The sequence below is a fragment of the Nomascus leucogenys genome, chromosome 22a (genome assembly GCF_006542625.1).
Source record: "Nomascus leucogenys isolate Asia chromosome 22a, Asia_NLE_v1, whole genome shotgun sequence".
Classification (NCBI taxonomy): Eukaryota; Metazoa; Chordata; class Mammalia; order Primates; family Hylobatidae; genus Nomascus; species Nomascus leucogenys.
This window is the reverse complement of record NC_044402.1, coordinates 50,788,771-50,801,027: the sequence shown is the minus strand read 5'-3', so window position 1 is coordinate 50,801,027 and position 12,257 is coordinate 50,788,771. Positions and strand designations below refer to the sequence as shown.

Genomic DNA, 12,257 nt, shown 5'->3' with positions numbered 1-12,257 from the left:
TTCAAACTAGTCCAAATATTCATGAGTCAGATGAGAACTGTAGGATTTTGAAAGACAAAACAGTCTGAAAGGTCATCTTCTTATTCTTTTTAAAATGAAAAGATTAGTTTCCAGAGAGATTTGCTGACTTGCTTAGGCCACACAACCAGAAGCCTGCTGGTGTTCTGTCTGGGGATTTTTTCCCATTCAAATCTCATGAGTGAAGCTCCTTCTCCAAAGAATAATGTTTCTAAAATCTAGGGTATGGGCATCTGGGGTATGTCCTATATGCAGGCAAATGCCATAAATAGCATTCATTCAGAGGCTCAATTACATCAAAAACAGAAGGATTTAAAGAGTCCCTGATGTTCTCTTTCACTCCTGCTTTTGTCTCCTTTGCCTTCCTCCACATGTTCCTTCCCTCAGGGCCATGTGGTGTTTGATGCCAGCGGCTCTCGGATGGCATGGACGCTTATCGAGCAGCTTCAGGGTGAGTACAGGGGCAGGAGGGGACCGGACATGGGGGCTAGGCTGGGGCTGGGCTGGGATGCCACCTGGGGAAGAATGTCAGAGACATCACAAGATTGCCCTGGCACCTCCCCACTTCTGCCCTTCTCTTTTAGCTCTGTTCATCAAGCTTGTAAATAATAATAATAAGAAGCTTAGCTACAAGAAGATTGATGTCTTTGAGTTGCACTGGTTTTGCTCTTAAAGAGGTGTGCAGGCTGGGTGTGGTGGCTCACCCCTGTAATCCCAGCACTTTTGGGAGGCCAAGGCAGGCAGGTCATGATCATGGTCAGGAGTTTGAGACCAGCCTGACCAACATGGTGAAACCCTGACTCTACCAAAAATACAAAAAAAAAAAAAAAATTAGCTGGGTGTGGTGGCAGGCGCCTGTAGTCCCAGCTACTTGGGAGGCTGAGGCAGGAGAATCACTTGAACCCAGGAGGCAGAGGTCGCAGTGAGCCGAGATCACGCCACTGGACTCCAGCCTGGGTGATAGAGTGAGACTCTGTCTCAAAGAAAAAAGAAAAGAGGCATGCAAATTAAAAACAGTTACTCGCTTTCCCAGTGGCTTCCATTAATTTCAGGAATTTCCCCTTGAGTGGCTTGGGTTGAGAGGTTGATGACCTGTCAGTTAGACTCAAGAAAGCTGAATCTAGGAGAACCGCTATTTTTTTTTAAGGCAATCTGCCAAATTTCCTTGCTGTGTAAAGCTTCAATGTGTATAGCTTGGCTTCTGTAGATTGTATTTTCTTGAAACTTAGCACACAGGTATCTGCAGAACTTCTAGGAGTTAATTTTTCTGCTCCACTCGGCTCTCAGTCTTTTACGGCATGGCAAGAGAGCTATTTCTTGGCCTCCTGTGAAAAGTTTCTTTCTTCCTTTCTCCCCACCTCCACATCCTCTCAGCTCCTCTTTGTATCCAGGACAAGAGGAAATGGACTTCAGCCATGGTGAAAGGAGTGTGAGTTGGCTTTTGAAGGAAAAGTTATGGTAACGGAAACAGTTCTAGAACAGAAATCTTAGAAATGACCAAATTTTACTCAATGGCGCTTTAAGAGGCAGATATAACTTATCCAAGGAATTAAAACCCAAGCCAACGGAAGAGAATGTTCTAAAATTAAAATGAAAGCCACTGGGAAAATAGAGCCTGCCTATCATGAGAGGAAGAATAAGCAGAAATATGTGTAAAGCTTTAGAAGCCAAAATCAAAGTGAGAGACATCTCGCCGAGAGAGGTGTGAGGAATGGAATAGGTGGCAGACATATTGTGGAGCCTCCTCACTGAAGACTTTTAAACATAGATAGTCTTATTTATCTGAGTTGCCTTGGGAACCACCTTATATTGCTTTTAAGTCATGTTGCTGATTCAAGCGACTCATAGGTCCTTCCAAGCATCCTTTAGGGCCTCAGGTGAAAATAAAATCAGATACAACCATGCAAAGCTCTAGGGAAGTGGGAAGTTGAAAATGCCTAGGATCAGCTCTTTGGCTCCCTGTGGTCACTCCTTTTATTGTCGTCTGCCTAGGTGGCAGCTACAAGAAGATTGGCTACTATGACAGCACCAAGGATGATCTTTCCTGGTCCAAAACAGATAAGTGGATTGGTGAGTGGATCTTGTTTGTATTTTCCTTCAGCCCCTCTGGACAGTCAAGGGAAAAAGTCATGCCTTTGAGTGAGGATGGAATGGTGGAGACTGTTAGGTTGTAATGTGGCTGGCAGCTGGGCCAGGAGAAAGGGTTAAGTGAGAGTGAATACAACCCCTAAGGCGTGGGTAGGGGAGACTGGTGTATTTGGAGAGGGAATAGGCGGTGGTTAGCACTATTTTTAATAGTACATTGCTGGGGTAACTGGGGATTAGAGGCAGGGGGTGGGCAGAGGGCGGGAAATGGAAACTCCATTTGGGTTTCCCAGATGTCCTGGTGTCTTGATATATTTGAACCAGCTACTTCAAGCCCAGAGCTGTCTCTTTGTCTGTCTATCAGGAAAACGGTTGCTTAAACTATGGAGGAGGAGGGAAAACCTCATGTAATTGTCATCTGCCAAAATATGCTTTTTATTTTTATATGTATTTTTTAAAATTTTCCTATTTTTATGTAAGTTAGACGTAGACGTGCAGTTGTGTTACATGAATATATTGCATAGTGGTGAAGTCCGGGCATTTAATGCGCCTGTCACCTGAATAGTGTACCTTGTACCTAATAGGTAGTATTACATCCCTCGAAATATACTTTTTAAAGAGAGAAAGCAAGTAGTTATTCTTTGCGTACTTGGCCTAAATGATAGGACGTAGGAGAGAAACCGAAGGTGGACAAAAGACAAAAGGAAGGACCTACTGATAAAAGAAAGGCTCCTTGAGAATGAAGGGGAGGCCCAGCCATTGAAGAAGGCTGCCATCTGCCCTGCCCAGCAGAAATCTAGTCATTCCCAGCACTGCTGGAGTTTTGCCCTTTTTTTTTTTTTTTTTTACAATTTGAATTTAGGACAGTGTTCTGGATTGCTATAAATGCTGCATGGCCTAAATTATTCTTTAAAAAAAAAACTAAGCAAATTGAAATTAGTTTTTTTTGGTGAACTCTGACAAATTTGAACTTCCCCCTAATAATAACTGGAAAATATATTTGGGAATATCACCCTGCCAGGATTAAAATTTCAGATTAGCTTTCCTTTTTTTGTTTGTCTCAAGATTAGGTGTCCACACTAGATACTTCAAGGCCATTTTAGCTTTATGATTCCATAATTGTCATTTGAAACTTTGATTTGGGTTATAAGAGACCTTATAACATTTTTAAATTATCCCTTCTTTCTCCTCCCATTTTCCTTTGCTGTAAGAAAGACAGAAAAACTTAAAGAACAAACAAAAACAAAGACTACAACTTTGGTGACATGCCTCAGCATTTCCCAACCTATGGATAGACCATTCACTCCATCTTCTCATCTCATTTCTGGTTGCTTCCTAACGGCCCCAGTGGCGCTGAGCATTCTGCCTGCAGTAACCTCTGTTCAGTACAGTTAGGGCCTCATGTCCCCAGCCAATGACTGAATGTCCATCAGCAATCTAGTTCTTTGCCCTTTTCTCCTATCCCGTCTTCATTCCTTTGTCCTCCTTCCCTTCTCTTTTCCCTTCCCCTCTTCCTCCCCTGTGCCATGCAGGAGGGTCCCCCCCAGCTGACCAGACCCTGGTCATCAAGACATTCCGCTTCTTGTCACAGAAACTCTTTATCTCCGTCTCCGTTCTCTCCAGCCTGGGCATTGTCCTAGCTGTTGTCTGTCTGTCCTTTAACATCTACAACTCACATGTCCGGTAAGTTTCTCTTCTGACATTTTCCTTGTCTGCCTCTCTGAGATACTGATCGTGTTCCTGGACAGGATGAGAATGAAACCTGTGTAACTCCCATGGCCATGTATCATGGAGTTTTTCATTCTGACTTGTTGAGAATGAAAACAGGGAAACCAGATATAACCCCCACTCCTACTCCAAAGTAGCTAACTGGAAGAAAAAAGAAAAGAAGAGAAAAAAACAACCTTTGGGGCCAGGTCTCACAGTCTTGGACTCTACATAAATAGCCCGTATTCTGGTGGGGTTCTGTGCTTGGGAAGCCCTCTGCAACTCCATCTTCAGCCCCATGACTGCATTGCTTTGCCTCTCAAGGCTCCACTGTCTTCTCCAATCCTGTCTTCCTTTAGCCCCTGGCCCTGAAATTAGGGTCATGCCATTGCATGGTATTTAGAGAGCTCAGCCTCCAGGGAGAAGAGGGGTAATTCTCTCTCCCTCTCACCCTCTCCACCTCTGCCCTAGTTATATCCAGAACTCACAGCCCAACCTGAACAACCTGACTGCTGTGGGCTGCTCACTGGCTTTAGCTGCTGTCTTCCCCCTGGGGCTGGATGGTTACCACATTGGGAGGAACCAGTTCCCTTTCGTCTGCCAGGTGAGGAGGTGGTGGGCAAATTCCTTACAGGATGTGGCTCTCCCACCCGTCTCAGGAACGCCTCCCATGATTTATGATTCTGTGCCCTTTCTCCTCAGCTTTCCCTGACTCTTGTCCCTGTTCTTTCCTTCTAGCATCACCCCTCTGGTCTCTGTTTGGCTCTGTCCCTTCTTTCTGTGCCTGCAGGGCATTTTCATTCTGTAGTTTACTTGTTAGTTCCAAGGTTGCTATGGCAGGCCTTGCAGGGAAGAGGAGGGAGCCATTGAAGGCAAAGGAAGGGGATCTGCTCAAAGGTCTCCTGAACAATGGTGGCTTGTCTGTGGTGTGGGGGCTGAGAATCAGAACTGTGGACTTTCCTTGGGAGCCTTTGTTGGGTTTGGAAGCATAGAAGCAGAGATCGAAACACAGCAGAGAGTTGGGGGGAAGGGACCACTGCCACACAGGGAGGAGGGGCTCTGGGACTGTTGGTACATGGAAGGTTCTAGTGCCGTGGGGAGAGGCCAGCTTCAACAGTGGTAGTCGAGTGGTTCTCTGTTCCACTGGTAGAAACACCCACTCTTTCTCCTAATCTGCCTGCCTGTCGTTGCTCTCTCTGTTTCCTCTGCTCTGTGCTGATCATACATCTGTGCACATGGCATTTCCATGCACATGCACATGCAGTTCATCAGGAATCCTCTGTTCCCAGTGAGGCCAGAGTGCAGCTGGAGAAGCAGACAATTAGCTGTAGTGCAATAGGAGAGGTTCCAGAGTAGGGATCTGCACAAAGTGCTTTGGGGGCAAAGAAGGGAACACAGCTCACTGCTAGCGTGATTGGGTGGACCTCACTGAAGAGGTGGCATTTGAATACTGAAGAACAAATAGGATTTTATCAGCTAGAGAAATAGAGGAAGGCCACTTCAGAGGCATAGGGAGCATCGTGTGGCTAGAAAATACATGAAAGAGAGTAGATGAAGAGAAAGTGAGTAGTTCAGCATGGCTGGAGCGTGGGGTAGGTGTGGGGCTGGGAGATGAGCCTAGCTGGACAGGTGGGTGGGAGCATGTTGTGAAGGGTCTGTGTCACATCCAGAAGTGTTCAGGCTATAACTTATAGATACTGGGGAGTGGTTGGAGGTTTTTGTCCACTAAAGCCAGGAGGTTTTAGCAAGATCACCCTGGTGGTGTGGAAATAGAGGGTGGATGGGAGGAATTGTTCAAGGTGGGGAGACTGCCCTCCCCGTGCCGCTCTCCATCCTGTTCACATTTTCCCACCCTCCCTGTGTCACCAGTGCTCCCTGCCCACACTCCTTTAGGGTTCTGCCTATCCCTACTGCAGTCCCGGCTACTACCCTACCCCGTTCTGCCTGTGCCCTCTCTTCCTTTCCAGGCCCGCCTCTGGCTCCTGGGCCTGGGCTTTAGTCTGGGCTACGGTTCCATGTTCACCAAGATTTGGTGGGTCCACACGGTCTTCACAAAGAAGGAAGAAAAGAAGGAGTGGAGGAAGGTGAGCTGCTGCCCAATCCTCATCCCCCAGATCCTTGGCTCCTGGGGCACAGAGCATTTTCCCCTGGCATGCCTGTTCTCCCCACATATTTATCCAGACTCTGGAACCCTGGAAGCTGTATGCCACAGTGGGCCTGCTGGTGGGCATGGATGTCCTCACTCTCGCCATCTGGCAGATCGTGGACCCTTTGCACCGGACCATTGAGGTACCGCTGGAGAGGAGGTGCTATGGTCAGGAGAATGAGCAGGGCTCAATGGCCATCATGGCCCTGGGGCTGTGTGTGGTCTTGAGGGATGAAGCTACTTGGAGAGAGTGCCTTCCTCGTATTGGAAGCTCTTCCTTTCCTTCCTAGAAGGAGCCCCTCATAGGCCTCCAGATTCAGCTGAAGAAAGGAAGGGGTGAGGATCTGGGAAGGGTGTGTAGAACTTCCAGGTGTCAGGGAAAGTGGGGAACAAGCACCTCCAAGGGTTCAGGAAAACATTCTTAGGCCTAGAATGAGATTTGGCATCAGCATTGAGGGTCTCATAGGAAAACAGTTGGAAGCCAGAGACTGAGAAGCATTGAGGAGAGGAGGGGAGGCTGGCAACCATCTTTCTTGTGACCTTGTTTCTCCCCTAGACATTTGCCAAGGAGGAACCAAAGGAAGATATTGACGTCTCTATTCTGCCCCAGCTGGAGCATTGCAGCTCCAGGAAGATGAATACATGGCTTGGTTTGTGGGATGTGGACAAAGGAGGGCAGGGATGCACAAAGGCAGGAGGGAAGGCAGGGACAGAGGGCTTGGAGAGAGAGGGGTCTTTGGAAGAGGAGATAGAGAGCTTGTCAACCCAGTTTGAACACCCTACTCTTTGTTATTGCACTAATCCTTTCTGAGAATAGGGGAGAGTTGCTCTTTTGCTATGAGGAGCTTAGGGCCCAAAGCACAGATGAAGAACTTGTGTTCAGCAGAGCAACAAGTGGGGGTAACCCCACCTCCAGACTTGACATTATCTTTTAGATCCCCCTTGGCCTTATTAACATTGTTTGATTCATGGTCACAAGTTGCAAACCTACCCTCTGCCTGGAAAGCCACCTTCCCACCTGTAGGGTAAGGGTGAGGCATGTGTGGCCCAGACTGGCCTATTTCTAGATATTCAACAAGCCCTTGCCTGACTGACAGCAGCTTGCCACCATTGCTTTCCTGTGTGAATCCCAGGAAAAAGTGATGTGCTCTGGGCAAGTTGGGTGGACATAGGGGATGGGGGACACAGGGTGAGGTTTGCTAGGTCGGAGGGGTTGGATTGGAGAGGAGGGCCCCCTTTCCATTGCAGAGTAGGTGAAGGGCAGAGAGGGGATGGGGATTGAGTGAGGAGCATTGTGGTCCTTGTTGCTCAAGTGACTCTCTCCTGCCATCCTAGGCATTTTCTATGGTTACAAGGGGCTGCTGCTGCTGCTGGGAATCTTCCTTGCTTATGAGACCAAGAGTGTGTCCACTGAGAAGATCAATGATCACCGGGCTGTGGGCATGGCTATCTACAACGTGGCAGTGAGCACTGACCCCATGGCATTGACCCTGTAGGCTGACCACTGCAGCCCAGATGTGGCGGACTAGGAAGAATCAATGCTAGATCTGGCATCGGTTGCTTAGAAGTCTTAAAAAGTTTGTTAATTCTTCAGGTTTATAAAGCACTTTACAGTTTACAAAGCTCACTACAGACATTGTATCATTTATCTTGCAACTACCCGATGAAGTAGATATTAGTATCCCCACTTTATAGGTGAGGAAACAGAAACACAGAGAAGTTAAATTGCTTGTCTGTGGTTAATGGGCTGGACTGTATTGACATTTCCTGCCAGGGACCGACTCTGGAGGACCTGGAATGTGTGCATAGAGATCCTGGGAGTTCCTGCCTTGAGGGGAGGGTTAACCAAGAGTGAAAACTGGTTTGGGACAATCTGAGATTTTTCTCAGTCTATATTTGAGGATGATCCTGAATTTGGATCCTTTTCAATGGGAAAGTTCACCCGGAAACTGTCTGCATAGACTCCCTCCCATGGGAAGTAAACTCTGGATCTTGTCTGAGCCTGCAGACCTGAGAGACCCCCTCAATGTTTCTTTCCCTCTAGGTCCTGTGCCTCATCACTGCTCCTGTCACCATGATTCTGTCCAGCCAGCAGGATGCAGCCTTTGCCTTTGCCTCTCTTGCCATAGTTTTCTCCTCCTATATCACTCTTGTTGTGCTCTTTGTGCCCAAGGTGAGGATCTGGCTTTTCTCCCACCCTCTTTGTTCCCATGTTGCCTCCATCCCTCCTTCCTATAGTACTGAGTTCCTCTGCCCTTCCGTTCACCCTCCTCTCACTCCTCCCCTTGTTTTGGGCCCAACTCTTATCAGCATTCCTTCCACCTCCAACCTTCCATCAGCCAATCACTAGTACAGTCCTTGCTGGGCCACCCCACGCCCAAACATTTGCCCCCAGATGCGCAGGCTGATCACCCGAGGGGAATGGCAGTCGGAGGCACAGGACACCATGAAGACAGGGTCATCTACCAACAACAACGAGGAGGAGAAGTCCCGGCTGTTGGAGAAGGAGAACCGCGAACTGGAAAAGATCATTGCTGAGGTGCGGGGGTGGGTGTCAGGGTAGAGTGTTGGAGTGGCGGGGTCCAGAAGGCTTGTGTCTTAGCTCGGGTTGTCTGAAGCCAAGCCTGAAATACAGGGTCAGATGTTCTTGGTTCATGGAGGGAGGGTCCTAGGAGACAACCTGTAAGGAGTGAATGGAGCAGCATAGGGGAGGGGAAAGGGCTGAGCAAGATTCTATCTCAGGCAAAATCCAGTGTCGGCCTGGCAGGTGGAGGGGCTCTGGAGTGGGAGCTATGTGGTTGACTCAGCCTCCTTAAGGCAAGAGGATGGCTGTTGGCTGTAGGTGACAACTGGAGAGAGGCAGCTGTGAGCCTCTAGTAGTCAACACTCACAGCAGCTGGGTGTTGCATGCAGCCCTAGCATAAAGGACCTGGGCAGGCGTTCACTGTGCCCCAGGCTGTCATTAGGGGCTGGTGCAATGCCAAAGAGAGGGATGTTCCAACTGGGTTGACACATCTCTCTGATTTATTGGAAGCTCTGTACACTGACTTTTCTCTCCTTCCCCACTTTTTCCTTTTGTTTTTAAATTCTCTCTTATTTCCCTGATCGCATTTTTTCTGTTGTTATCCCCATTATGTTCTCCGGCTTTTCTTGTTCTGTTTTGATTTCTCCTTTTAATTTATTCTGTCCACTTACCCTATGTCCTCCCCCTACATTTTTCTGTGCCCTTCCTCTCTTTCCCTGTGCCCTTCCTCTCTTTCCCTCCTCCCCACCCTTCCATCACCTCCTCTTCTCCTACTATCCCAATTGTGCTTCTTCCTCCAGAAAGAGGAACGTGTCTCTGAACTGCGCCATCAACTCCAGTCTCGGCAGCAGCTCCGCTCCCGGCGCCACCCACCGACACCCCCAGACCCCTCTGGGGGCCTGCCCAGGGGACCCCCTGAGCCCCCCGACCGGCTTAGCTGTGATGGGAGTCGAGTGCATTTGCTTTATAAGTGAGGGTAGGGTGAGGGAGGACAGGCCAGTAGGGGGAGGGAAAGGGAGAGGGGAAGGGCAGGGGACTCAGGAAGCAGGGGGTCCCCATCCCCAGCTGGGAAGAACATGCTATCCAATCTCATCTCTTGTAAATACATGTCCCCCTGTGAGTCCTGGGCTGATTTGGGTCTCTCATACCTCTGGGAAACAGACCTTTTTCTCTCTTACTGCTTCATGTAATTTTGTATCACCTCTTCACAATTTAGTTCGTACCTGGCTTGAAGCTGCTCACTGCTCACGCGCTGCCTCCTCAGCAGCCTCACTGCATCTTTCTCTTCCCATGCAACACCCTCTTCTAGTTACCATGGCAACCCCTGCAGCTCCTCTGCCTTTGTGCTCTGTTCCTGTCCAGCAGGGGTCTCCCCACAAGTGCTCTTTCCACCCCAAAGGGGCCTCTCCTTTTCTCCACTGTCATAATCTCTTTCCATCTTACTTGCCCTTCCATACTTTCTCACATTTGGCTCCGCCTGAATTTTGCTTCCTTTGGGGCTCATTCTTTTCGCCAAGGCTCACATGCTCCTTGCCTCTGCTTTGTGCACTCATGCTCAGCACACATGCATCCTCCCCTCTCCTGCGTGTGCCCACTGAACATGCTTATGTGTACACACGCTTTTCCCATGTGCTTTCTTCATGTTCAGTCACAGGTGCTCTTGGGCACCCTGCATTCACAGCTACGTGTGCCCCTCTCATGGTCATGGGTCTGCCCTTGAGCGTGTTTGGGTAGGCATGTGCGATTTGTCTAGCATGCTGAGTCATGTCTTTCCTATTTGCACACATCCATGTTTATCCATGTACTTTCCCTGTGTAACCTCCATGTACCTTGTGTACCTTCTTCCCTTAAATCATGGTATTCTTCTGACAGAGCCATATGTACCCTACCCTGCACATTGTTAAGCACTTTTCCCCAATTCATGTTTGGTGGGGCCGTCCACACCCTCTCCTCGTCGCAGAATCTCCATTTCTGCCCAGACTCCCCCATCTCCATTGCATTCATGTACCACCCTCAGTCTACACTCACAATCATCTTCTCCCAAGACTGCTCCCTTTTGTTTTGTGTTTTTTTGAGGGGAATTAAGGAAAAATAAGTGGGGGCAGGTTTGGAGAGCTGCTTCCAGTGGATAGTTGATGAGAATCCTGACCAAAGGAAGGCACCCTTGACTGTTGGGATAGACAGATGGACCTATGGGGTGGGAGGTGGTGTCCCTTTCACACTGTGGTGTCTCTTGGGGAAGGATCTCCCCGAATCTCAATAAACCAGTGAACAGTGTGACTCAGCACCTTGCACTCTTCCTGTGAACAGAATTGGCTTCAACCCAAGAAGGGAGGCTCAGAGGACTCCAAGTTCATGAAAAGGCATTGAAGCGGAGGGTGAAAAGAGGTGTTTTATTGATCCATTGAGGGCTCAGCAGAATGAAGCAGGACATGATTAAGTCTGAGATTAGTGAGGACACTACTGGTTAAAAGTGTGGGCTCTGGAGTCAGACTGCCAGGGTATCAGATCCAACCACATGCAAACATTTTCTTAGTCTCTATTCCCCATATCCTCATTTATGAAAATAAGAATAACAGTAATACATTCCTCCATAGGTTGAGTACAAAGACTATATAAATTGTGCATTCAGGTGCCTAGGATGGCCCTTGGGCCATGGTATATGTTGTGTGAATGTTAGCCTCTGTCCCTGCTGTTTAATGAGTTCCTTGACAGTAGTGGGCATGTACTGGGAGCCTGGAACAAGTGCCTAAGCGTCCCCTCTAGGGACGCTTCTTCCCAGGAACTAAGAAGAGTAAAAGAATCATGACTGCTAGAAGGTAATGGATGAGATGGCCGCTGAGTGCTTCCAACCTTAAACATCTTTGTTTAGGAACTCTGAGCATCTTGGAAATAATTTGCTATCAAAATGAAAAAAAATCTTGAATGGACAAGGGCAAAAACACTTGCCTGAGACTTTAAACATTTTTGTATCATCTTGAAGAGTGCTTTTTTGAAGCTCAACTTTTCTTTTACTTTGGCGCTGATTTTTAAAGTGATTCTCAGATTTTTCTAAGAGAGCTGCAAGGGTTGGATGGGCCCTGTCATTCATTGACCTGTTAAGAGCCAATTTCTGAACTTCCACTAAAGCATGGGCTGGTTGAATCTTAGACCAGTACTTGAAAAACTTTCCACTGTGATTATCCACCTTGGACCAGTTGGACTTAATTTGAGTCTCTCTTTTTCCCACAGTGAAATATCCTCTAGGAAAAGAGAAGTCTATGGAGTAGATAAGCCTGCAGTGTGGAAAATGAATAGTTGGCATCAGAACAGCAGCAGGAGGCTGGGCGTGGTGGCTCATGCCTGTAATCCCAGCATTTTGGGAGGCTGAGGTGGGTGGATCATGAGGTCAGGAGTTCAAGAACAGCCTGGCCAAGATGGCGAAACCCTGTCTCTACTAAAAGTACAAAAATTAGCTGGGCGTGGTGCTGGGTGCCTGTAATCTCAGCTACTTGGGAGGCTGAGGCAGATAATTGCTTGAACCCAGGAGACGGAAGTTGCAGTGAGTTTGTGCCAGTGCACTCCAGCCTGGGCGACAGAGTGAGACTGTCTCAAAAAAAAAAAAAAAAGAAAAAGAAAAGAAAAGAAAAAAAAAGAAACAACAGCAGCAGGAGATATAGAACAGCCCTGGGTAGAACCTAAAAGACCCAAATTATCATCTCAAGCTTGCATTGCACTTAAGTGGACTGTAAATTATAAACAAAGGGTGAAAAGTTCCACTGTGGCCAAAGGTGAGCC

At 48.0% G+C, this 12,257-nt stretch overlaps 1 protein-coding gene across 2 annotated transcripts in view; it reads left to right on the top strand.

Moving 5' to 3' along the window:
* Positions 1 to 10,760, top strand: part of GABBR1 (gamma-aminobutyric acid type B receptor subunit 1) — a 30,921-nt gene extending 20,161 nt beyond the window's left edge. For both annotated transcript variants that reach the window (XM_030802338.1, XM_030802337.1), the window contains exons 13-23: positions 406 to 469; positions 2,011 to 2,088; positions 3,636 to 3,786; positions 4,282 to 4,414; positions 5,778 to 5,894; positions 5,992 to 6,099; positions 6,513 to 6,606; positions 7,292 to 7,419; positions 8,001 to 8,129; positions 8,352 to 8,495; positions 9,281 to 10,760. In XM_030802338.1, coding sequence (XP_030658198.1) covers positions 406 to 469; positions 2,011 to 2,088; positions 3,636 to 3,786; positions 4,282 to 4,414; positions 5,778 to 5,894; positions 5,992 to 6,099; positions 6,513 to 6,606; positions 7,292 to 7,419; positions 8,001 to 8,129; positions 8,352 to 8,495; positions 9,281 to 9,454 — 1,320 coding nt within the window. In that variant the 3' untranslated portion in view covers positions 9,455 to 10,760. The remainder of the gene's footprint in view (positions 1 to 405; positions 470 to 2,010; positions 2,089 to 3,635; positions 3,787 to 4,281; positions 4,415 to 5,777; positions 5,895 to 5,991; positions 6,100 to 6,512; positions 6,607 to 7,291; positions 7,420 to 8,000; positions 8,130 to 8,351; positions 8,496 to 9,280) is intronic.
* The last annotated feature ends 1,497 nt before the right edge of the window (positions 10,761 to 12,257 follow it).